At 41.1% G+C, this 26583-nt stretch overlaps 1 protein-coding gene across 2 annotated transcripts in view; it reads left to right on the top strand.

Moving 5' to 3' along the window:
• DMD (dystrophin) overlaps nt 1-26583 on the top strand; it is a 922027-nt gene that overhangs the window by 143829 nt on the left and 751615 nt on the right. For both annotated transcript variants that reach the window (XM_050904429.1, XM_050904437.1), the window contains exons 13-15: nt 3738-3861; nt 10980-11067; nt 18408-18649. In XM_050904429.1, the coding sequence (XP_050760386.1) occupies nt 3738-3861; nt 10980-11067; nt 18408-18649 (454 nt within the window). The remainder of the gene's footprint in view (nt 1-3737; nt 3862-10979; nt 11068-18407; nt 18650-26583) is intronic.

Genomic DNA, 26583 nt, shown 5'->3' with positions numbered 1-26583 from the left:
CTGCCCAAGATACACAGTGGTGACATGCCTGGTGTGGCTTTGTTTGGGGAGGGAAGGAAAAAACAAATAAGCAAAGGAAATTGTGAGGCAATTTGTGTCTGTTGAAAGAACGAAGTGCTGAAATCACTGTCTAGTCATGGTAGCCGTAACATAGTAGCAGTTTCAAGATGAAATTCATTCAATTTAGAGAAAAGATTATACACCATGATGGCCACATGACAGCAGGGTACTTCACAACTTGTGTTCCTATGTGAACTTGTACAATATTCAAGTTGTTTTTATAAATATGTGGAAGGTCGGTGCATGCACATTACTTCACTGTCATCATCTTACCATGGCAGTGTGTAAGAAAAGGCAAAATTATGATTTTAAAATATACTATTGTCTTTCACTAGATGATGTTGGCTGTAAGAACCGCAATAGGCCTTTATAAGGAATATTGCGCAGATGGGAGGTTTATCGTCGGTCAGCCCTTTGATTATTAATAAAAATTGCATTTGTTTTTATTGTGAAATATAAACAAATTAACACTTGCTGTTACTTAGTGGTTTCCAGAAGATATTTGATTAGATAAGGGGTTTGTAGTAGGACTTCAGTACCATATTCTGCTGGGTTTTTGGATTAGAAATTCCATGCACAGATAGAGAAAAACAAAATGCAACTAAGTTGTGAAATGCCTTAAAGGTGAGGTTTATTGTGTATTTAATACAGAAAAGGAAGGGAAAGCTAGAACAAGGAGTCATTTTTTAACAAGTACATGTGGTGATCTCAGCAAGAGGGTTTTGAATGGGAATGTGAAGTGGGCATATGGCTTAGTATGATCCAGAAAATCAATTTGTGGGAGACTTCCGTGAAAATTTGAATGGCATGGATTAAAAATGTGAAGATGTTTTTTCAAACATGCTCTGGAGTAAAAAGAGACTGTATTTGAACTAAGCAGACATGTGCTGGCCTGTAGAGAGAGGGCAGTGAGAGCAGTAAAATATAGTATCTCTCTTGTGGAATAGCAGAAGGAAAGACTAATTGGAAAACTAAACCAGGAGTGCTGCATAAAGAATAAATCCTCTGCTGCAGATTGAATTTTTAGATGGGGAGCAAGCTAACATGCACGTTAAAGTAAGGTAATTATTTAGAGTAATTGTCTCAAGTGATTTGGTTTTAGTGTCTTCCATGGATTTATTTTAACAAATTCTACATGCGCTCAACTTTATTGGGTCAGAAAGGTAATATTGCATTACTTTTTATGTCAAAAGTGTTGTTGTACTTAGGAGATTTAAAGACTGTATTGATCCTTTGATATCAATCAGGAGTTAATATAGTTAGTAACTGCAGCTGTGCTCAGAAAGGAAATGTCCAATCATCACAGCAGAATGATTAAATGCCGTATTCTATCTGTATTTCCTGGTTTTATACAAGCTGAACATAAGAGAGAGAATATTTTTTTCCCAAGGTAGTTGAAAAATGTCCTTATGTTAAGGATATTTATGTGCCGCAAAAAGCTAGTTAGAATTAACTTTCATGTCTTTTAATCCTTTTCTGCCCCCTCTTCATAGCCCTCTTTTGGGCATGAGTCTTTGTGGAGTTATATTTATCTCCAGAAGAAACTGCAAGTGACAGAGCAATCTGTCATCTGGGATCAGCTCTGTCAAGACGCTGTCTGCTGTGGCTAATACTTACCACCATCGGATGAATCTCTGGGCCATGGCATGGACCTCATTATTTTGTTGTACTATCAAAACTGTCCCAAATTCTCCCTTTCCTCTTCCAGGGAGGATGTTGCAGAGGCAAGGGCTAAGTCCTTTTCTTTAAGAAATGAAGAAATGATCACTGGTAAACATTTTGCTCTGTCAGTTTCCATCCTATACCAGGCTAATACCAGGCTATTCTTCAGAAAGTTGGTCTCATCGGTCCTACTTACCTGCAGCTTGAGAATGGAGCGAACACCAGAAGTAATACAATTTTACCTGCAGCCAGGGGAGTTTAGTGCTGAGGGACTGGTAAACTCATCTTCATTGCTATCAGATGTCTGATGTTCTGTGGTCATTAAATATGCAGTTATTGTATGCAGAACAGAGGATAACTTTGTATTTCAGGAATTGCAGTTGATTTAATGTCACATAGGATCAGAAATAAAGCTGAGGTAGGAAGCTCTTAACTGGCAGTGCAGTTCGATTTCAGGGATTAGAATCTGGTACCAGCAGAGAGATTCTCTGAACCATCCAGGAATTTTCTTTTGTCTTCTGCCTCTGAACTTGTAATTCTTTATGAAATGAAGATTTCTGCACCTTCCATTACTTCACAGTCATATTTTTTCTCCTTTAATGAGTGTTCAAATAGTATTATTAGGAATTACTTTATCAAAATTATTCCTAAGAGTTTATAATTTTAATATAGAATATTGGGCTGGGATTAAGGCAGTGTGTGATTCTTCTTTCTTCTGCTTTCATTATTCGTTACTCAGTCTTTCACACTGTGTTTTTAAATGGAGTCACAAAGATCACAGTGGAGAAGGAAGAAAAGGGAGGCATAATTATTAGATCAAACATGGAACTCTTTCTTGTATTCAGTTTTCATTTCTGTATATGTAGATTTCTGTAGCCCTTGATTTTACCTTACATCTTTGTATTTTAGTTCTTGTATATATGGAGTATATTTTTATAAAAGAATTAGTTCCTCCAAAGATATAATTGTCATTCAAGTTCTTGGTTTTAGTAGATTTTCAATTGTATGTAAATGATATAACCTATATTTACAAAGCAAACGGAAAGATACAGCTAATTATTTTTTTCTAGGTCTTTCTGTTCTATTGCTTTCATTGTATTGCTGCAAAAGGAAAATCAGTTACAAACTAGATATAAATATTGGAACACAGTGCAGTAAAGAAATGCAATCAAGAATACAGTGTGGCACAACTGACAAAAAACTTTGTCTCAAGCCTCTTGTTTTAAAAACTACAGTAGATACTGAATCACAGTTTGATTTTTCTACACGTGAATAATTTAAATATCTGCATATGGTAACCTTCATTTTGAGCTGCTACCTTCTGAATAGGTAACAAAAATTAAGATCAGTTTTAAAGGAGTTGATGAAAGAATCCAGACTGTAATAAAAAGGACTGTACAGTAAAAAGTAGTTTAAAAGTATATACAGAGAGTTGGGGATCTTAATTTGCAGTTTCTAAAGTTTTAGCTGTAGGCAAATTATAATTTACTGTTGATTAGTAATTACATTCTACAACAAATTTGAGTCAATCAGAAGAGACTCCTTTCTAATGGTCAAATTTCCTGCTTTAATATCCTTCATAATATCATCAGCACAAGCTGGGACAGAAATCTTGCGGATATGAAGGCTGCATTTGGTCAGCCAGATAGGCCTTACATCCTCAGGTGAGCCAACAGGACTTGTGGTACACTCTCTTCACTGAGAGCCACTTGTTTCATGTCTTCCAAAAACATCAGCTTGTAAAATTAGAATCCTTATTGTGAAAATTCTTGCATCTGTTCAGCTGTCAAGTCAGGGTCTTAAGAATAAAATAGTACTTCTATGTTTCCAAATTTTAGAGCAAATAGTTTTATGAACTATCTAATGAAATATGGAGGGGTTAAAACTGTCTTTTGCTGAGAGAAATTGCTGCTTATTCACTTGTTTAAAGAACCAGTTAAACATGTTTACTGTCAATCCTATTTTCAGAAACTTTGTGGAAATGAAATGTCTTATTGCACTTCTCTGTCTCTTAGGTTTGATTCGGATACAACAGAGCTCCATAGCTGGATGACCCGCTCAGAAGCAGTGCTTCAGAGTCCTGAGTTTGCAATATATCGAAAAGAAGGCAATCTCTCAGATCTCAGAGAAAGAGTCAATGTAGGAGAAAGTACTTGTATATATGTCTGTTAGTTTGTATTACATTGTCAAAGTGCTTTCAAAGTCCAAGTTTAAATGAGTTCAGATGTAGACTGACAAGCATTAATTGTCCATATGTCCAAGAGAAATTTAGAAGTACTCACTATTTCTGTGAATTTCAGATTTTGGCACCAAAATTGCTACACAGGCTGTCTGAATACAGAGATCTTTTTTTATTCATATGTACTCATGTTAAATTAAGGTATTCTAGATTTATGAAAGTCTTTGGTAAAGTTGAATCAAAGCCTATGTATTACTTAAATATGCATCATCATTCTATACTAACAGCTTTATTTGACATTATACATGCATAAATTGAAGGATGTGAAAAGTGTCATCTTTTAGTGTATACTAAAGAAAATCTGTATCTAATTCTTTTTACAGCACTGTAAAATATATCTGAAAATCACCAGTCTCCACTTTTTTTTTTTTTTTTTTTTTTTTAACTCTATTGTAGTACCATGCCTGAACTAAAAACAGTTCTTTTCCACTTTTGGCAAAATGAATGATTCTGCACTGCTTAAGGAGTAGCTGTGTTTGTGTATATGTTTCACACACTCTGAATTTGGCCCTTGAAAACTAAACTATTACAAATTTTCCTCCATATTTAATTTTTGTAGATAGATGCAAAAATGCCTGTCTTTTCTGAGTAAAGAGAAAGGGGAGTTCTTTTTATAATTAGCTCTTACAGTATCATAGTATATCATGGAACTTCATTAAAATATATGGTGATACATACTCCTAGAGCACAAACAGATGGAACAGAGTTACTGTATTGAAGTTAGTTTTGCTGCTGTTTTTTCTCACTGTCTGCTTGTCCATCATAAAGCAGCTGTGATAAGACTGACAAACACTGAATTTTGTGACTGTAAATATACATTTTAAAATTTCATGTTAAATCATAGTTTTCTTGCAATAATTTTAATTTAATTATTAATGTTGTGATAATATTACTGCTAGTAAGTATCCATTAGAATGTAATATCCTGAATTTAGTTCATGGCACCACTTCATGTTATGTGAAATATACATAAAGATATATATATATATAAATATATGCAAAATGGATCAAATATACAGAGATTTGATGGGTTCAAATGCTTCCATACTGAGGTAATGGGATTCATCTAATACATAAATAGATATACAATTAATTTTCTGAGTGCTTCAATCTTCCTTGTAGGTAAAATTAAAAAAGAAACAAAGGAAAAAAAAGAGAAAATGCTTTTGTCTCCCCTTCATATATTCCCATTTTGAGGAACATAACAATTTCAAGGATGGCAAATTAGCTCATCTTGACCTACATACTATGCTGGTTACCTGCACTGTCAGGTTTCCCCAACCAATAGGATGTTCCACCTCATATTGTCAGTTTTTAAGACTTTATAAAAGCATTAAAGGATCCAGAAGCCATGGTTCACCTTCCTCCTTCTTTCCTTTCTTTGCTTCCGAGGAGGTGGTGATCATTGCAAGTAAAGGGGTAGAGGTAGGTGAACCACAGACCCTCCTTTTGTCCCAGCTGGAGTTCCCAGCAGCTCTTGCCTTGCCTTTTTTGGTGCTGAGGAAGAACACTGGGGCTGGGAGGCCACTACCTATCACATTGTTCAGATCTCATTTAGGTTGGTGAAAAGACACATAATACCAGAGGAAGAGGGAGGGAGGGAAAAGAGGTGTGGAATTTGACCAGTGCATGGGCATTGTAAGTTTGAATTCAAGACACTGCAGATAGCAGGAGATATTTCAGATGTTTCTTTGACCTCCTTGGAAATTGAATAACTGGATGGTTAAGAAACCAATTTCCAGCTTCCTAAGTGAAAAGTAGTGCAGAAAAAGGACCTGCTTTGTATCAAGAGGGGTCTGAGACAAACCAGTAACTCTAAATGGAAATAAGAGAAATTAACAAGTATCCTTCATTAACATTGAAAATATTTTTAAAGACCAAGACTGGTTTTGATTTCATAGAATGTCACTGCTTTTAAAATGAACATTTTATTGAGAAAATCAAGTTATATGTAGAAGTTTCTAGGTGTTTTAGGGGAGAAAACATTCTGATTACATGTATTGATTTGATAGAGAGAACTCTGAAAAATGGCACTTGGCAAGTACTACATGCATTCTGTGTTGAACGGTTTTCAGTTAATGGAAGTCTTTGTACAGGTTTTTCAAAAAAAGCAAGAAAAGCCAGCAAGAAAAGCCAGGTTTTAAAACTTGTCCTGACCTGACTTTTCCTGGTTTGGTCTCTGTTGCCATCCGTAAAACTAGTAGCCAAAGCAGGAAGTACTGTCCAGTTCATTGATTTGAGCAGTTTCATTGTCACTTGTTAACACTTTTTGTTTCTAATTCCCTAAAAATGAGCCTCAAATCAATGGAAAAAAAGATAGTGTGGGTTTTAATATATTATAATCTCCAGTAAAGTTGTAGAAGACATATAAAAAAAGATGAAAAGCCAAAAAGGAAAACATATGTTAGTGATAACTGAAAAAGATTGTGTTGTACTGACATACGTACTCATGCCCCAGTGTTGTACTTATACGTGCATGCATGCGACCATGTACACATGCATGCAGAAGTCCCATCTTGCCCTTACTGGCTATCATTTAGTTCTCTCCCTATATGACAATCTATATATTGGTGTTGCATGGAACACCTGTGCTTAGCTGATGTCAGACCTACCATTTTGCCCACCACAGTAGGTACTGAGTCCTAGGGCCTTTTCCTAATGACTTTCTTTTCTGCTGTTCTTTTGAGGACAGTTTACTAGTTGGATGATTTTTTTCTTGTTGTGGCAGCTTGCTCCTGCTCATCATTTTTCTTGGATGAGGGGTCACTTCCATATGATATAGTGGAAGTGCATCTGCTGTATGATGGAGGGATGCAGACTTCAGAAATGACAGTCACAAGGAAAGCTCTTTTGCCATCATTGATGATTCATCAAGTTCAAAAGCCTGCTCCCATCCCAGCTCAGAGGAGGCCTGGGGGAGATGGAGCCAAGAGCAGGCTGTATGAAATGCACTGATTGTGTTTGCTAAGCCAGCTGCTCTTTGGATACTGGCAGGAAATTAGCCTTCGGCAGATGTATTACGTAGATTGAATATATTAGACATGCACAAAAAGTCCATTCCTATGTCTAGGGAGAAACAAAAATATTCATAGCCCTTCCTTGCTACCAAAGAACGATATTTGCCTTACCTGACCAGACAGACTAGATACCATAAGTATAGAAGTCTCATTGTGGAACAGCCATACTACTCCTAAATAATGAAGACATCCAAACATTAATGCTGTAAACATCGTTACACTGCATCACACTGTTAACATCTTCCGGTTAGTACGTATATTTTACTAAAAACAGACCTAGCAATGGCTCAGGTCTTTTTTGTTTTTCTTAAGCCATAATGAGCTTTCAATATTGCAAGTTCAAATATATGAAGGTTCAGGTGCAAAAAATTAAAACTTGCTAGATGGAAAGTCCTGCTTAATAATAAGTCAGATTTGAGACTATACATCAATAAACTGGGAATAAAAGTCCTTGAAAGGAGTTTTGGTTTGCCAAGAAGAAGCACCTAGAAATTCAGAATCAAAAGTAAACATATAAGGAACAGATGTAAGGGAAAATGTCAGCTATCCTAGACAATTATATTTGTTCTCTTGGCATTCTCAAAAGCCCCATTCTCGTTTGTTCATTTTGTTTTAGTGACCTTTTTCAGACATGCTTTGTTGGGCCTGAATATTTGAAAGCTGAATCACTGTCAGAGCCAGTGATGATAATGTTGCCATCTCCTGCCCTCGGGGATAAGTGGTCAGAGTCACAGGAGGTCAGGGAGTACTGCTACCATGCATCCTTTCACAGAGGTCTCAAAGTAGGATGTTGATTTCATATGAATAATGTCCGAATTCCTCGGACCATCGGTGTTTTCTAGGTTATGAAGTCATTAACTGCCAACTAAAATCTTGGGGTCAAATAAAATGCGTAGCGTTGTGAAAATAGCCTCTTCACCCTCAGCTGGCATTTAGCTAAAGATGAATTTTTTGTGTTATTCAGTCCGTTAAAATTAGGCTATTACATATTTGCATTGCCAGTTACAAAATAGTCCAAAAGAGAATTAATCCCTGATTGGACAAAAGCCTCTAAAGGTAACTTTTTTCCTCGTATTGATGTGTTTTTTCTGAAAAAATCTTTTACAGAAAACAAAAAGAGTAAAAAAAGGGAAAGTTGTATATTTGGAAATATTTTGAAGTGACTTTGCTGCTACCACAACTTTTCATCAAAAAGAGTGTTGATTACAATGTATAGAATCTAAGAGTTTCAAAACTTAACAAACCTCTTCAAACTTATCCCAGCCTCCTTGTGTCACAAATGAACCTGAATCGAGAGTATGGTCCCTTTCAGTAAAGGAAAAAATGAACAAAACAGAGCCAGAGAGATAAATGAGAGGTGTTGCCAGGACTCCTCCTCCCTTCATTTCTAGGCACTTTACACGTGCTTGTGGAAATCCTTCTTCTGAAGGGCTTAAAAATCCGAGACACAGTTTGCAGGTTCAGCAGACAATGGCAGTGTGTACAGAGTAATGGCAGGACTATGTGATTAGTGCTATAAGTAACTAGGGTGAATTTCCTCTTTTCTCCCCACATCAGGTAATTTGTCTTTGTATGAGGGACAAGAGAACAGTCTTTTCTCCTTTGGCTAGCATTGTGCTTTCTGTGTGTAAGCGTATGTCTTCCTGTAACCAGTGTTAGACCTTCATTTTTATAATATATGCCAATTACATAAAAATGAATAGAGAAAAATAATTGACAGAAAGTTTGATATGTACCAGATTTTCATGTTTATTTAAGGGCTTCACATGTAGTGCTTATATTTTCTGTCAGGACCTGGAAACTTTAATCTTTCAGGAGAGAGGTGGACATTTCTCCACATTTTTCTGCATACATAACATATTACTGGACACCGAAGGGTTCACTGCCACAGGCTTCGATGTCATATTATTTTTATATTTCAAAAAGCTAATTTTTAGTATATTTTAGGGATTTTTTAATGATTTGTTTGTGCTCACTACAGTTGCACTCATGATAATTACACATCTGGCATTACAGACGGAGTAAAATTATTTTCAGTATATTTTAGTGTTTTAATGATTCCTTTGAGTTCTCTGTAGTTAGACTCATGCTAATTATACCTAGCATTATAGACAGAGTAGTATTAATTAAGATTCTATAAGAAATTTTGGAACTCTGCAGAGAATTAATAGACTATTTTTTTTTTTAAATTGGAAAATATTTAAATTGTACAGTGGAATGGTAGAAGATTTTATTGACCTACAAAAACTATAAATAATTAATACAGTAATCTTTAACTCATTGGTATTAAACTTCATAATCTTTCAGTGATAATTTAGGTATATATTAAAGATAAGTTTATAAAATCCAAAATATTTCCATCCTTAATTCTTCTCTAAATATCCTTTCTTTATATATTTTATTTATATAAAATTGTATTATTGAAACTGTTTGATAGAAACTTTGGTATATTGTTAGAAAGCCTGCTGTTTAATCATTTCTAGATGCACAAATGAATGGCAGTTATAAGTAGGCTGTGGAAATGTGTGAATTTAACTGAAAACCTCTCTTTAAAGTTCTGAGCGTCTCCTCACCTAGGAAAGTCTTCCAGGGAGCTTCTTCTTATTAAACTGAAGATGTTTTAAGCATCACACTTTAAAAGTTATTTTAAGAGAGTTTATTCAAAGGTGTTTATGTTAATTCCTCCTAAGCACAGCAATCTATTTGAAAAATAACATTTTCAAATGTAAGTGTATCAGGTTATTCTACTAAATGCATTCTTAGACACCTGCTTGAGGTTTCTTTCCAGTTGTAAGGAACCTTTTCCCCCAAAGAGTCAAGTCACACAGAATATACCTTTGCTGTGGAAATAAACAAGGTGATTGGGAAGCCTAGCAGGGTCAGCCAGACTGAGAAGCCGTAGCCAGGGTTTGTGTGCTATCTTTCCATACACATCATGTAGGATTTGCGGTGGCATATCCTTTTGTATGTGTGTATCTGCTGCGGTGAAGTGAGGGACTCTGATTTATGGGAGACTGTGTTGGTCAGGATCTCTGGGAGGTATATAGTCTGTTTCATTTTTGGTATCAAACCTGGCTGTGGCCCCATGCTGCTTCTTTGGGCTTCTGATTTAGAGCTTCAAAATTACACCTAAATTATACAACTAAATTAGTTTAAAAACAATAGCATGACTTCATGATGTTAATTATGAGACAGTGTTGAGGAGCTGTCAGATCAAAAATGATTTTACTTTCCATCTGTATTGCTACTAACCCAAAATGAAATTAGAAACTTAGATTCCTGCTATATCCTTCAACTTTAGCAGCTAACATTTGCCAGCCATTACCAGCTAGCCTGAGTGCTAGCCTGAATGTGGGTGAGAAATTTTTGAGTACAGAAAGGTGAATTAAGAGTATTAGATAAAATACATAACTAGAAGCCTGTGTTAATTCTGCATTTAACTCTCATTCTTACTTAGCAGCTCATATATGGATGTCTGCTATATATGTTCGTATATATGTTAGATATCTACTTTAATATGCATTTTACAGGGTTTTTTATGCAAACAAAAAAGTAAACAATCAAATGGTATATGGATTCAATACTGTAGTATGCTATGAAACCCTGTGATTTGGTTAGCATGCTCAATTCTTGCTGTTATCATGAGAAATGAGCAAATCTATTCTTCCACAAGCAATTTCTGTTGAACAAATATTTTTATTCTGAAATATTGGGCTTTGAATAGCTCTTAATTTGTATGTCTCTTATTTGTCTGTAAAATACTGACGTGTATCATTTGTCAACTCTGTTGTGTTCTGATTCTCAGTTTATGTATTTGACACTATGACTGACTCCCTTCCTGATGGTGTGTGGTACTTGCTGCTTTCATTGCAAATCGGGAGGCTGTCAGGGCAGTATGGCAGGTTAAATGGTCTTGAGAAATCAGAAGACATCCCTGAGATTAATAACTTTCTTCTTCAAAATCCCTCTGTTGAAATACTCACCTTTCCTGTCATGCTGCAGGCCATCCAGCGAGAAAAGCCTGAGAAGTACAGAAAACTGCAAGATGCCAGCAGATCAGCTGAGGCCCTGGTGGAACAGATGGTGAATGGTAATTACATGGGAGTTGATTTAGATAATCTTCTTAGGGATTTGATAAACGCACAGGTTCATATTTATCACAAGAATTATATTAGCAAATGCTGTTGAAATGGAACAGTAAAGTGATATTGCCTTATATTTCTTTTATTATTTCTGAATGTTAAATCTGTTAATTAGAAAAGAGAAAAAAAATCTTACCACTTTAGTACCATGAAAAGAAATGTGTGTAAAACTTGCTCACAGTAATGAACTGTATATTAACAATCTGTTCTGTGCAGAGACTTAAGTAGCAATCTTATTTTCTGAGTATGCTAAGCTTTTGAAGGTACATTAACTCATCTGAGTTAGAAAGCTCTGAAAGCTTTACTCTGAACAGTTTGAAGAAAGTGCTTTCTGACTTATAATATACAATGTATGTTTTGTAATATACATATTGCTGTAATGTTCTGGATCATAGAACATATAACATTTTATTGGGTTTTGGAAGAGATTTTTGACATTCGGCTTTTCAAAGATAATAAACGTCAAAGCTTATGTAACTTAAGAAAATTAGGTGTAAGTTTTTTTCTTTTTATTATTGATTTAAAAAAAAAATTCTGTTATGTCATTCTTTTGAACTTTTAGATATTTTTAAGGGAAAACAAAAAAACAAAGAAAGGTAGATGGAAGTAAAATTTTAAGTCATGCCATTGTCCTTGATATTAAAGAATGTCTAACTTTGCAATAAAATATTAAACATGGGCCAACATCTGTCATACTGATATGATTACCAGAAATACAGATGTTGAAAGCAATGAGCTTCAGAACATATATTTTATATTAAATTGTTATAATGAAGAATCAAGAATTTAATTGCTAAAAATGAAATGCTTTGAGTTTGAGGTACTAACTGGCCAAGCTAAACAAATTTGATGGAATCCTAAAATTATCTTGCTGAAGTACGAAGGTGTAATATTTTAAAAGTGACCATATTTAATGTGTGGGGCATATTTAATTATCATTACTGTAACAACTGTTGCAAGGTTTCCCTTCCCAGGCTCAGTGAATAGACTGAAGGGAGTCTAGTAACATCTGCACCCTCTTTGAAATCATTTGGGCAGTTTTCCATGGCTGATCGTATAAAGAATTCTATCAATTTTTTTGGACATGTTTTCTGCCTGGGAGAACTGGTCATACAGGACTTTTAAGGCTGTATTTGAAATTTGTATGCTGCCACATCGAGGTTGTTATTTTGGGCGGAATCTGTCTAGGGCACATTTAGTAGTGCCCCACTATTTCTTTGGCCAAATGCAGACTTGCACCTCAAGAATTCCAGCTTCAATTTCTTTAGATTATATAGTACTTTCTGGTGACTAATTTCGGTTTTACTTGCAGAACTCACTAGCACGTTATATATTACTTTTCAGGTACTGTACTACCTACCATGCCTAGTATCAAGTAGATTAACATTCGATCTTAAATATTCTTATGTGGTTTTAACTCAAGGTTCTCTTTTTTCTCCTTCAGTCCATGGGTCCATGCTTATTCATAGTTTATAGATGTTGTGATCTCAACTGTGGCTAGATGTGCATATAAATATTTCCAATGTCTCCCAAATCAATGTTTTTTTAGGAAGCACATCTTCCAGTTGGGGTGCAAGCACAGGGTAGACTAGCTAAGGCAGCATGACTTTATCTGTTTCCTATAAACTGCTCTGAGCTCTGTATCATGCCATATATTGTGGTAGCCTTGGTAGCAAGAATATTCTAGCAGGGATGACAGGTTAGTTGCCTGTGAGAATGAAGATTCTTTTTTGTCATGGTTTTAGGGAAGAAACATTCCTTTGAAAAGAGAAACAGTTCCTCTGGACTTGAAGCCTAAAATGTTTATGGGACTTTGAGCTACTCCACTGCTGCAAAGGCAATTTGAAGAATAGTGTATGAAATGATTAAATAATGCGGTAATCACCACCAAGTGGGAGTGGTAGAGAGTAGAATTAAATAATTAACATTAGTTGAGGAGAACTGTAAGGTGATTTTAACAAAGAATTTGCAAATGGAATATCTTGCTAGGTGTTCAAAATTATGCTTTGAGTGTAGAGGAAGTTAATGGCCATGTTCAGGCTTTGTACTTTTAAATACAACAAATTTTCTATTTGTCTTTTCTTCCAAATCATTCTGATCTAATGCAATTGCAATTAATGGGATTATCTCTAAATTGACATTGAACTAAAAGCTATGTAAAAAAAGTAACTCAACTTTAAACCTACATCTCAAACTGTAATAAACTTATGCAGCTTTATATTTTCCACAGTAATTCAACTAAGTTTCTTTAGTCTTTGTATGGCTTGTGGAAATTAATTTGGGACATACAGTCTTCATCTCTGGTTTTTTTTTTGTTGTTGTTGTTGGTTGCTGGATTCGCTAAGAACAAGAGGAAAGGATATAGCATAGGAAAGTTTTGCTGAATCTCCAAAATAAGGTTCAACAGAGAGACAGACTATGCCTACATACCTTCCTCTTCTAATGCTGGAACTCTTTTCCATAATGTGGGAAGGAATGGGAATTAATGTGTCTTTATGGATTTGTGGGAGACATGCAGTTTGACATCTAGTGGAGGGAAGATGTACTATGTTATCTTGAATGAAAAACCTTTTTAACTATCACGATTTACAAATCACAAATGATGATGCTTCCGTTGTTATTTGGTGCGGTGCTTTCTTTAGAGAAACCAGTCAGTGATACAATTGATGATTGTCATGCATTTGCAGTGTAATCTGTAATTAAAAGACTACACAAGGCAAAGAGATTTAAGGCATAGATCAGTTGTGAAGTCAAGTGATGACAATTTTAACTGCATTGTTATTTTTTACTTATTGTGTATCAATTAGATCTGGACTAATAATGATTAGATCCTTAAGATTCCAATTATGCTATCACTAAATTCTTGGCTTTACTTACATGTAAAATGTGCTTCCTCTTTGCTCATAAACAAGATTCTGAATCTAACAGATGAAGAGCATAAAAAGATGAACACCTCTGGTGGATTATAAGAAAGAATTCAGAATGGTGGTGAATTTCATTGTTGTATTATTTATATTTATTTTCTTGCTTTTATTTTTACTGTGATAGGAGGGGCAATAAGTAAAAAATAGGATTCAAATTCTGGAGAGAATTGGATTGATTTATTTAGGGTTTCATTTATTTGTTCCTTAGCACAGAGGAAAATATTCTGAGGAAATTTATTTATACAGGGCACTATTCTTGCCTTACATAAATGCTTTCAGCCATTGTCAGCAAAAGTATTTTGCACTAGAAAGAACTGCCATCTCACACAGCATAGCTATTCTTGTGTTTGCAAGCAATGTGTCTGGACATCGCCATTTGAAGGACTTTTCCCGTCACAGGGGAAATCATTGGTGCTTTTGGTGGATGATTCTTTACCCAATCACCCATCTTCTGCATGGGCCTTGCTCTGCCTCTCCTTGCCCATGCTTATAAAGAAGTCTGATGATTACAATCAAAGAAAACTTACATCTTCTGTTTACCAGTGTTTCTACAAAAAAATTCTATTCTGTTTTTCTTTTCTAAATTCTATTCTAAAATAGAATAACAAACCTGTTGATGCGTGAGTGAAGCAGTTTAGCAGTTTGAGTGGACACTTGACTATTATGGTAGTTTAGAATAAAATAAATAGGGCATCAAATGAATACTCAGAGAATTTTGATAGCATTAAAGTGACTACAAATGAATTTGTTGTGATAAAACATGTAATTGTTAAGTGCCACTGTTCTGTGGAAGAAATATATTATCTTGTGAGTTACTATTTCACATACGCTTATGAGTCAAAAGCTATAAAAACACAGATAATATTACATTATTTTATCATAGGACCGTAGCAAATGATAAATGCACTTAAAAAGATATACTTCATATTAAGTGGCAATTCCAAAGTACTTGCATGTAAGGTGCTGCACAATTAAAAATACTCAGGTGCAATTTGTTATGCACAGTACACAAGGCAATACAATTAATGGATGCACTTCAGATAATGATCTGTTTCCTCTGGGTACAGTATATTTATTCACTGATAATATAGGAAGCTTTTAGAATAAGAAACATGAAAAGACTGTGAACCATTATTCCTAAAATAATATTGTTTTACCAGAGAATGGGTCTTATATTGTTTCTTCGCCTGCTTGTCAATTTTTGGTATGTCTCGCCGCCATGAGTGAAACAAAGTAAGGGGACTGATGTTAACATCATGAATGAAAGCTGGTGGTTGCTAAAGTTGCTAAAGACAATGAAGAAATCAGAACTTATCATGGAAGTTAGTTTCAAATTCTTGATTTTCACCAATTTAACGAGCAAATGAAAACATTAAAATTATGCCCTCATTGCTTCAACTACTCAAATAGTTATTGATTCGTCATTTTCAATGAGAAGAAGGACTAGCTTTCTTCAAAATAAGACAAAATTTTGACAAATTTGCCCAAATGATTTCAAATGCAAGTAATGGCCATTTTCTTACATCCTTCTGGAAATGACATACCAACATCTGATAGACAACTTTGAATTACCTGAGCGGACTACGAATTAAGAGAGTTTTAAAAATGCATCCTATGGAGATTTTCAGATGGGTCTTCCTTTCAGTAGGATATTGTGTTGCCTAATAGAGGTGCACCTCTGCAATCTTTTACCAAACATGGCTCTGCACACTCCAGTCTTGTACTGTCCGCTTCAGTTACATGAAGATCAAAAGCATTTCTTTGTTCATCTGTGCACTTGTGGAATCACATTTAGACTCAAAGTTTAGATATTAAAGAATTTTAAAAAATTGAATAATATTGGGTATTTTCACATATTTAGATGTTATGTTAAGAGGGACATATGAGTGAAAAGAAGAAAAGAGGATCTGATGAATCTAGATTGTCATCTGAAATACAGTCCTCTCTGAATCCTTGAAGAAAATATTACAGTGAAAAGTATTATTATGTAAGGAGAATCCATGACTGCACTTCCCCTGGTAATAATAATCTTGCCTAAGGGTACTTTGGAGACTGTGGCAGCTGAAAAGAGAGGAAAGGAGAAGTAAATAGAAGTGATCTTTTTATATCTACTCTGCCAAACTCATAGGCAGTGTCTTCCAGGTTCAGAGGTAACCATGAACACAGCGGCAAAGATATCTGCTCTCTGTTATGACTATACAGCATTTGTATAACCAAAGTCACAACAGGACAGAAGCAATTGTTGAAATATAGCATAGTTAAAGGCTTGTGTTCTATATATGTGGTTGTTCTTGCTGTTGGTAAGATTCAGTATCTATGTGCCTGGTCATCTCTGATTGTTGTTATTCAGACATGCTATGCCATTCAGGTTTATACTGCCTCTTCACATATTACTATATGTTTATTAGACATTGCATTTTAAGAAAATGTAGTTATGCATACCACATCTCCAGATTCAAACACACAGACACAAAAGACCAGATCAGTGTTGGATTTTATTAAGATGTGTCAAAATACGGCTTACCTCTTTATGCTTTAAGGTTCATTTTATATCCTTGCTCAGCCTTTAAACTGTGCTATCCAGTTTCTGGAGTATAATACGTACGTATAGCTGCTCCAACCACCACAGTTGCCATTATCTCCCAGTAGTACTGGGCTTCCTATCTATCTACATTTTTGCTTGTACTTTTTGAAATCATGTACAATTTGCTTGGCTAGGGCAACATCCCAGAAACAGAGCATGTCCAGGGAACCGCTATCAGGTACTGCGCAGTCTGTTTCCAAGTGGGCTGTTTCCAAGCGACTCTGAATGGAATAGCCCTGAGCTGAATCCAGAATAGGATTTGCCAGAGAACTATGGTGCTCCACAACAGACATGATCCCAGATTATCATTTAGTGCAGTTTACCATATAGCATGCATTATAGTCATTCCTTAGAAAATTTTTTTATAATAAATTTCCAGTACTCTCTTTATTTAAGGCATTTAGCTGTAATTAGGACTCCATTTCCTATGTCCTGCCTTCAAAAATTGCACATGAACTTTACTATTTTTTATCCCTGATAAAGAAATTTTCCTGCAGATTGGGAGTACAGGTTGCAAACAAGATAAACCATATTGACAGCATATCAAAAATCACGGAAGTATAGCACTGAAGGCTTTTGTCTCATTTGCTTTTAAACTTGTTTTTAAGAAATAGAAAAACACCCTAAATTTGATTATTTTGACAAAAACATAGCTTCTGTTTTACTGGTTAACTAGTGTATGACTAAGTGATGATGTTATTAAAAATGTTCTTAAACATGTAGCATTACTCAATGGATTGAGAAGTTTATTAATTTTGAAATCAGTATCAGTCCTATTGCTATGTGTATCATTATATGTCATGCCAGTAAAAAAGGTTAGGGATTACATTTAAACTTCCTCTGAAAAATAAATGAGATGCTTAAGTTAATATTATTTTGAACTCAATCTGAGTTGAAGTTTCGGAATAATTATACATGATGTTATTGTAAGGCCCCTTTGCTTATCTTTGATACGTATTGCCTTACTTTCTTCACAGAGTATATCGAGCTCTTTTGCGTTTAAATAGTTCTAAATAATTGCCTTGTCTGTAGTAACTAAGGTCAGTTTTATTTTATGAACTTTAGTTTAAGCATGATTATTGAACTATAGAGAGAAATAGGCAAACTATATCAGAGAAACCAAACCCTGTCTGAAAATAATCATAGAGAAGTGTCACCTATGGTTTGTCAGCTCTCAGTCTTTGCTTAATGTCTACTGATGGTCACTGTTGGACACAGGGGACTGGCCTAGATGGAGGTTTGATCTGATCATATGCTTATTCCTTAGTGCTTATGATATTTCTAAAATAACATGTGATGCAAAGCTTAAGGGTTGGATTATTAGAAACATCAAAATAACTGTGGAATATAGTTCCCATTCATTTAAATTGGCCTTTTTATAAAAAACCTCAACAGTCTTGTACAATAAAATCTAATTACAGTCCAGACATAGTTTTCAAAATCCAGCTGTCAGACATTTCCTTATTTCTTACAGCAGTTTTAATTAGCTTTATGTATTGTAGCTCTACTTTCTGCTTTATTCCCATTCTTGTACTTTAATGCACATTATAATTCATTCCCATAGCAACAAAAGTACCCTGGCAGCAACTTAAAATATTTTTTAAATGCTTTCTCCACTAATGTGTAACATTTGTATGTTCAGGACTGTTATTTGATGATAAATCATTAACTGGATGTATGAGCTCTCAAATACAGAAATTGAATTGTTAAATTATTTTACTTTTTTTTCCTTTGTGACTTATTTATCTTTAAGTGTCGTCTTCTCTTGTTTTCTTTCTAGAGGGTCTGAATGCTGACAACATTAGACAGGCCTCAGAGCAGCTGAAGAGCCGCTGGATTGAGTTCTGTCAGTTGCTGAGTGAAAGACTGGCATGGCTGGAGTACCAAAGTAACATCATTGACTTCTACTCCCAGCTGCAGCAACTGGAGCAGACAGCAATTACTGCAGAAAACTGGCTGAAAGCACAACCCACACCAGCAACAGATCCTGCTACAGTAAAAACTCAGTTGGAAAAATGCAAGGTTAGAGATTCTTCTCCAAGTTTTTTATGATATTGTACTTCATAGGTGTTCCAACAGTGGGCCAGATTATGACATACGCTATTTCAATATAAAAGTGGAAAATGGACTCCTTATCTTTCCAAGGTAATTATTGAAAATATTTATTCAAGGAAAGGAGAGACTGGTAAAGAAATAAAGAGGCACTAGAACCTAGCATATGGATATTTAAAACTCTGCCCCAAATATTTAGTTATTAAGATACTTAGATACCTAAAGCTAAAGAACTATGCCCCTAAACTCTTTTTCCTTTTTTTTTTTTTTCCGGTAAGAACCTGTGTCTTTGGTTCTTCATTAAGAAACTGTTGCTTATCACCTCTGTCATAAAGATCTGGGCCAGAAAATTGTCTGCATGGTCAAGTCCAAAATTCTGCCATTGCAGACCACTTTACTTGTTACACACCCTGTGTTTTGATGCAGGGTGGATTGTGTAGTCAAATGGAGGAATATTCTTCTGTCATCGTATAACAGAATTACAGTAGTTGTACAAAAACAGTCACACCAATTCACTTATTATTCTCCCTAAATGTTTTCATTTGTGTGCTGCACCGTCATAGAAATTTGCTTATCTCTTACTGTAGACAGCTCTGTGGGTGGGGATTACTTCCAAGCTAATATTGTTTGACAGGAATCTATTGAGGTGTAGTAATGAATTATAAATTGCATGACATACTTGTAGAAGTTTGACTTTATGAAATCTCTGGCTCCAGAAGCTCTCAAATGGAAAACCATGTTTGGAAACCAAATTTAGATCTAAGCTATTACTTGTATTTTCAGGCATTTCCAAGCTGACATTGTGCTTATAGGGGTTCTCTGTTTTCTTGCAGAAACCTTCTCTTAGAGTAGCTCTACTATGAACTGTACATTTGGCTTTCTTTCTTTATATCTTTTTACTTAGTAGTTGCAACTGTCACAGTGTGTACCAGGTCTCCTGAAGGTATAATAGCACAACCTCATTGCTCTCTACGGCTTCCTGAGGAGGGGAAGTGGAGAGGGAGGTGCTGATCTCTTCTCCCTGGGATCCAGTGACAGGACGTGTGGGAGCGGTTCAAAGCTGCATCAGTCAGGGGAGGTTTAGCCTGGACATTAGGAAGCATTTCTTTACCAAGAGGGTGCTCAAACACTTGCAATAGGCTTCCTAGAGAGGTGGTCCGTGCCCCATGCCTGTCAGCGTTTAAGAGGCACTTGGACAATGCCCTTAATAACACGCTTTAACTTTTGGTCAGCCTTGAAGTGGTCAGGCAGTTGGACTAGATGATCCTTGTAGATCCCTTCCAGCTGAGCTAGTCTGTTCTGTTCTGTTCTGTTCTGTTCTGTTCTGTTCTAGAGATCATTTACCAACTACCAAACCAGACTTGACTTGGGGAAAATCGGTTTAACTTGTTGCCAATTAAAAATCTAGGGAAGTGAGCAACAAAGACAAAACTGAAAACACCTCTCCCACCCCAACCCTTTTTTCCCACGCTCAGCTTGACTGCTCCGTTCCCGATTCCTCTCCCCACTTCCCCGAGGGGCGCAGGGGCATGGGGAATGGGGGCTGTGCTCAGTCCATACCAGCGCCTCTCTGCTGCTCCTCCCTCCTCACACTTTTCCCCTGCTCCAGCGTGGGGTCCCTCCCAAGGGCCGCAGTCCCTCGGGATAAACCTGCTGCCGCGTGGGCTCTGCACGGGCCACAGTTTCTTCAGGAAATACCCACGTCCTCCAGTGCGGGGTGCTCTATGGCCTGCAGCGTGGATACCTGCTCTGGCCTGCTCCTCTCCAAGGGCTGCAGGGCAATGCCTGCTCCACTTGGGTCCTGCCCAAGGGCAGCAGGGGAATCTCTCCTCCGGCGCCTGGAGCACCTCCTCCCCTCCTCCTCCTCCTCCTCCTCTCACCTTAGTGGTCGCAGGGCTGTTCCTCACACTTCTTTCCTCCCTCCTCACTCTGCCGTGCAGCATTTTGCCTCTTCTCACACAGGCCACCCCTGCAGCTCCACCGCTGCCAAAACCTGGACGCCTGGGCCTGTCGTCGTTTAACCCCAGCCAAAACCAGGACAGACAAATACACAGATATGCCTGTACCAAGAGCGACCTTCTCAGCTGCCTGACACATGCCGGCTATGCCCTCCTTTGGAGGCATAGCGCAGGAAGAAAAGCAGTAGGTCTGTGCGCACGAGCCGTCTCCCAGCAGCCATCAGACTGCGTCCAGAGGTGGACGAGCCTGCAGCTGTGGGTGCAGATCTGGTGGTCAGAAATAGAGTAACCCGATGGCCTCCGTAGGCCTTTGGGGCTTTGCTTTACGGGACCACCCTCCAAAAGGAACAGCTCGAGGAGAAGCAGCGAGACCCCGAGATGGAACTGCTGATTTCAGCAGCGTCCTTTGAAGGAAGCGCGCAAGTACAGAGGGGCTGTGGGAGGAGGTATCCAGAAGGCCAGAAGAAGAGAGAGGAGAAAAGGAGTTGCAAAATGCCTGTGCATAAGCGTAACCACTGCCAGCATAAATTCGAGCGCAAAGTCCATCGCTTTGTTACAGAGAAAAGAGGGACCCAAGGGGTAACAAGCGCTGGCTGGTAGCAAAGACAAAGGGAGGGTGGGTGAAGAGCTAGCTGTTGAAGAGAACCAGCAGCTGGACTCCCTGCAACAGGGAAACGAGAACGTTACCGAGTAGACCTTGCAGGAAGAGCTGCAGCAATGCCGAGGGAGGGAAACGTCCCAGAGCGGGGAACTGTGCTACCTAAGACAACTGGTGTTGTGTTCTCTGTCTCGTATGGCGAGCACAGAGGTAGCAGGGAGTGGATGTTGCTCAGCTTTGGTTTGGCTGTGTTGGTGTGCTTGTCTGATCGCCTGTGCATATCTAAGAGGGAAAAGAGGCAACGTTATCTTTAAGCCCAACCGCCATGGCTGACAGAATGGCCACATAGGATGGCCAGAGGCTCTTTGGAGCACACGTTCCCCAACAAAGCCTTGCCCAGACACACACGGACAGAGGGTTTGTTCTAACAAGCTAGTTTATTGGCATCTTTGCGGTTGCTCTCACGGCGGTAACAGAGGTCTCTGCTGCAAGCCTCCTTGCAGCCGCATCTTCCGCTGGACCCTGGTTTTGCTGAATGCCCGGAAGCCAGCTGGGCCGCGGTCCTTACCGCATGCAGATCCGTTTCTATTGAAGAGCCTAAACTACGCAGGAAACAACTCCTAGCTACCTTATCTATGTCTACCAAGACTATCCTACTGTCCTACGCATCCGTGGGTACTCTTGGAGGTATTGCTCAGCTGGAGCTTGCAGGAGCAGGAGGGGGGCAGCACCGTCCCTTGGCAGTGGAGCGACTGGGGAAATAACAGCCAGGCTGCCCTCAGCAAGAGCTGCAACCAGCAGGCGGGTTGCCCACGTCGAGGCAGGGGCGGCTGCCAAGGTTGCGCAGGAAGCAGGAGCCCCGACTCCTCTTCCGCTCATCCTCAAGGTGTAGGAGGAATCAAAGCTGCTCCGTCTTGCACATGCACGCCAGCTCCACGCAGATGCAGGAGTGCCTCGCCGGCATCTTCCCCACGCTGCCCAGCTCCGGTGGAAGAAGTGATGATGGGCGGTCTCAGGGGCACGAGCAGCAGGCGGTCGATGATGTTGTCCTTGTGGGCGCTCAGGTCTTCGTAGGCGCTGCCCGCTCCCACGGCTGGATGCAGCCCCGTCAGAAAGGTGTTCTTGGGAAGGGCTTGGCAAACGCAGTGGAGGTCCCCGCCTTATCCAGAGACTTATCTTGACCCAGAGTGTCATAAGGGTCTGGTTTGTCCTCCCAGTCATCCTCCTCTCCCTCCCGCTCCGCACTGCTGGAGCTTCCCTGCTGGCTGCCGCTGTTTGAGTCAGCGCTCCTCCGCCTGGGCAGCCAGCAGAGCCCAAACAGTATGAGCAGGGTTTCGGCAGAGGCCCAAAACCACCAGTGCTGGCCAGCAGCGAGGAGCACGCCTTCCTGGAGGAGCCCGCGCGGCTCCTGGCTCCTCTGCTCCATCTCCTCCAGCAGCCAAGTCATCTCCCGACTCTGCTGCTCCTCATGCTGCCGCAGGAGGTCTTGCGTGGCCGCGTCTCTCCGCTCACCCACCCTCAGCGCGTATTGCACGATGCTCAGCACGGTCAGGATGTGGGTGATGCCCACAGCCATGGCCTGGAGGAGGAGGGAGAGAAGGGGCTCAGCGGGGCTGGCTGGGAGGGAGATGGCGGCTGGGGCAGCGGGGGCAGGAGACGCAGGGGCCCGGGGACGGGTGGGAGAGGGGACGAGGGAGCTCGGAGGCAGCAAGGGGAAGGTTGGTGAGCGCTGCGGGGATGAGGGCACATCCCCGCAGCCCCTCCCCGGCCACTCGCCGTGGCTGGCAGCCCCGGGCACCTCTGCGCCCAGCCCCGAGGGCGGCACCTGCCCTGCCCAAGGCGCTCCCCGCAGCGGCTGTGCCCTCGCCCCAGCCTTAGAAACCCCCCCGGGGGCTGGCGCTTCTGCCCCGGCCCTCGCCCAGCCCAGCCTTCCCCCCGCCTGCCCCACTCACCGCTGGCCCGAGCCGTACTGCAGCGGCGGCGCTGCCGGCTGGCACCCTTGGTGACACCCCTCTGTGACTTGTCCTCTGTGATGTCACGGCTGCCAGAGCCCCACGGCGACACCCCGCCCGGCCGGCCACGCCCATCGCCCCTGGCTCTCCGGCCCCTGCAACGTGCAAAGCACAAACCCCCCCGGCAGGACAGAGCTCCCCGTTAATTTGGCTAGTGCCGTAAAAGACAATAAAAAAGTTTCTATAGACACATTAGCAACAAAAGGAGGGCTAAGGAGAATCTCCCTCCTTTCTTGGATGTGGGGGGAAACATAGTGACAAAGGGTGAGGAAAAGGCTGAGGTACTTAATGCAAGTCCTGCTTCACTAACCTGATCTCCTTCTATGACAAGGTGACCCGCTTAGTAGATGAGCGAGAGGCTGTGGATGTTGTTTACCTGGGCTTTCGTAAAGCCTTTGACACCACTTCCCACAGCATTCTCCTGGAGAAACTGGCTGCTCAGGGCTTGCACGGGTGTACTCTGTAGTGGGTCAAAAACTGGCTGCGTGGCCGGGCCCAAAGAGTTGTGGTGAATGGAGTTAAATCCGGCTGGTGGCCGGTCACAAGTGGTGTTGCCCAGGGCTCAGCACCGGGGCCAGTTCTGTTTAATAACTTTATCAGTGACCTGGGCGAGGGGATCGAGTGCACCCTCAGTAAGTTTGCAGACGACACCAAGTTGGGCGGGAGTGTTGATCTGCTTGAGGGTAGGAAGGCCCTACAGAGGGATCTGGACAGGCTGGATCGATGGGCCGAGGCCAACTCTACGAGACTCCGCAAGGCTACGTGCCAGGTCCCGCACTTGCGTCGTAACAAGAGCGGGAAGAGTGGCTGGAAAGCTGCCCAGCGGAAAAGGACCTGGGGGTGTTGGTCGACAGCCGGCTGAATATGAGCCGGCAGCATGCCCAGGTGGCCAAGAAGGTGACCAATAGCATCCTGGCTTGTATCAGAACTAGTGTGGCCAGCAGGACTAGGGAAGTGATCGTCCCCCCGTACTCGGCACTGGTGAGGCCGCACCTCGAATACTGTGTTCGCTTTTGGGCCCCTCACTACAAGAAAGACACTGAGGTGCTGGAGCGCGTCCAAAGGAGAGCAACGAAGCTGGTGAAGGGTCTAGAGAACAAGTCCTGCGAGGAGCGGCTGAGGTCTCTGGGTTTGTCTGCTTTGGAGAACAGGAGGCTGAGGGGCGACCTCATTGCTTTCTATGGCTTCCTGAGGAGGGGAAGTGGAGAGGGAGGTGCTGATCTCTGATCTCTTCTCCCTGGGATCCAGTGACAGGACGTGTGGGAGCGGTTCAAAGCTGCATCAGTCAGGGGAGGTTTAGCCTGGACATTAGGAAGCATTTCTTTACCAAGAGGGTGCTCAAACACTTGCAATAGGCTTCCTAGAGAGGTGGTCCGTGCCCCATGCCTGTCAGCGTTTAAGAGGCACTTGGACAATGCCCTTAATAACACGCTTTAACTTTTGGTCAGCCTTGAAGTGGTCAGGCAGTTGGACTAGATGATCCTTGTAGATCCCTTCCAGCTGAGCTGTTCTGTTCTGTTCTGTTCTGTTCTGTTCTGTTCTGTTCTAGAGATCATTTACCAACTACCAAACCAGACTTGACTTGGGGAAAATCGGTTTAACTTGTTGCCAATTAAAAATCTAGGGAAGTGAGCAACAAAGACAAAACTGAAAACACCTCTCCCACCCCAACCCTTTTTTCCCACGCTCAGCTTGACTGCTCCGTTCCCGATTCCTCTCCCCACTTCCCCGAGGGGCGCAGGGGCATGGGGAATGGGGGCTGTGCTCAGTCCATACCAGCGCCTCTCTGCTGCTCCTCCCTCCTCACACTTTTCCCCTGCTCCAGCGTGGGGTCCCTCCCAAGGGCCGCAGTCCCTCGGGATAAACCTGCTGCCGCGTGGGCTCTGCACGGGCCACAGTTTCTTCAGGAAATACCCACGTCCTCCAGTGCGGGGTGCTCTATGGCCTGCAGCGTGGATACCTGCTCTGGCCTGCTCCTCTCCAAGGGCTGCAGGGCAATGCCTGCTCCACTTGGGTCCTGCCCAAGGGCAGCAGGGGAATCTCTCCTCCGGCGCCTGGAGCACCTCCTCCCCTCCTCCTCCTCCTCCTCCTCCTCTCACCTTAGTGGTCGCAGGGCTGTTCCTCACACTTCTTTCCTCCCTCCTCACTCTGCCGTGCAGCATTTTGCCTCTTCTCACACAGGCCACCCCTGCAGCTCCACCGCTGCCAAAACCTGGACGCCTGGGCCTGTCGTCGTTTAACCCCAGCCAAAACCAGGACAGACAAATACACAGATATGCCTGTACCAAGAGCGACCTTCTCAGCTGCCTGACACATGCCGGCTATGCCCCTCCTTTGGAGGCATAGCGCAGGAAGAAAAGCAGTAGGTCTGTGCGCACGAGCCGTCTCCCAGCAGCCATCAGACTGCGTCCAGAGGTGGACGAGCCTGCAGCTGTGGGTGCAGATCTGGTGGTCAGAAATAGAGTAACCCGATGGCCTCCGTAGGCCTTTGGGGCTTTGCTTTACGGGACCACCCTCCAAAAGGAACAGCTCGAGGAGAAGCAGCGAGACCCCGAGATGGAACTGCTGATTTCAGCAGCGTCCTTTGAAGGAAGCGCGCAAGTACAGAGGGGCTGTGGGAGGAGGTATCCAGAAGGCCAGAAGAAGAGAGAGGAGAAAAGGAGTTGCAAAATGCCTGTGCATAAGCGTAACCACTGCCAGCATAAATTCGAGCGCAAAGTCCATCGCTTTGTTACAGAGAAAAGAGGGACCCAAGGGGTAACAAGCGCTGGCTGGTAGCAAAGACAAAGGGAGGGTGGGTGAAGAGCTAGCTGTTGAAGAGAACCAGCAGCTGGACTCCCTGCAACAGGGAAACGAGAACGTTACCGAGTAGACCTTGCAGGAAGAGCTGCAGCAATGCCGAGGGAGGGAAACGTCCCAGAGCGGGGAACTGTGCTACCTAAGACAACTGGTGTTGTGTTCTCTGTCTCGTATGGCGAGCACAGAGGTAGCAGGGAGTGGATGTTGCTCAGCTTTGGTTTGGCTGTGTTGGTGTGCTTGTCTGATCGCCTGTGCATATCTAAGAGGGAAAAGAGGCAACGTTATCTTTAAGCCCAACCGCCATGGCTGACAGAATGGTCACATAGGATGGCCAGAGGCTCTTTGGAGCACACGTTCCCCAACAAAGCCTTGCCCAGACACACACGGACAGAGGGTTTGTTCTAACAAGCTAATTTATTGGCATCTTTGCGGTTGCTCTCACGGCGGTAACAGAGGTCTCTGCTGCAAGCCTCCTTGCAGCCGCATCTTCCGCTGGACCCTGGTTTTGCTGAATGCCCGGAAGCCAGCTGGGCCGCG

Source organism: Gymnogyps californianus, chromosome 1 (assembly GCF_018139145.2).
Source record: "Gymnogyps californianus isolate 813 chromosome 1, ASM1813914v2, whole genome shotgun sequence".
NCBI classification, from domain to species: Eukaryota; Metazoa; Chordata; class Aves; order Accipitriformes; family Cathartidae; genus Gymnogyps; species Gymnogyps californianus.
Note: the sequence above shows the minus strand (reverse complement) of the source record. Positions and strands in the feature narration are given on the sequence as shown.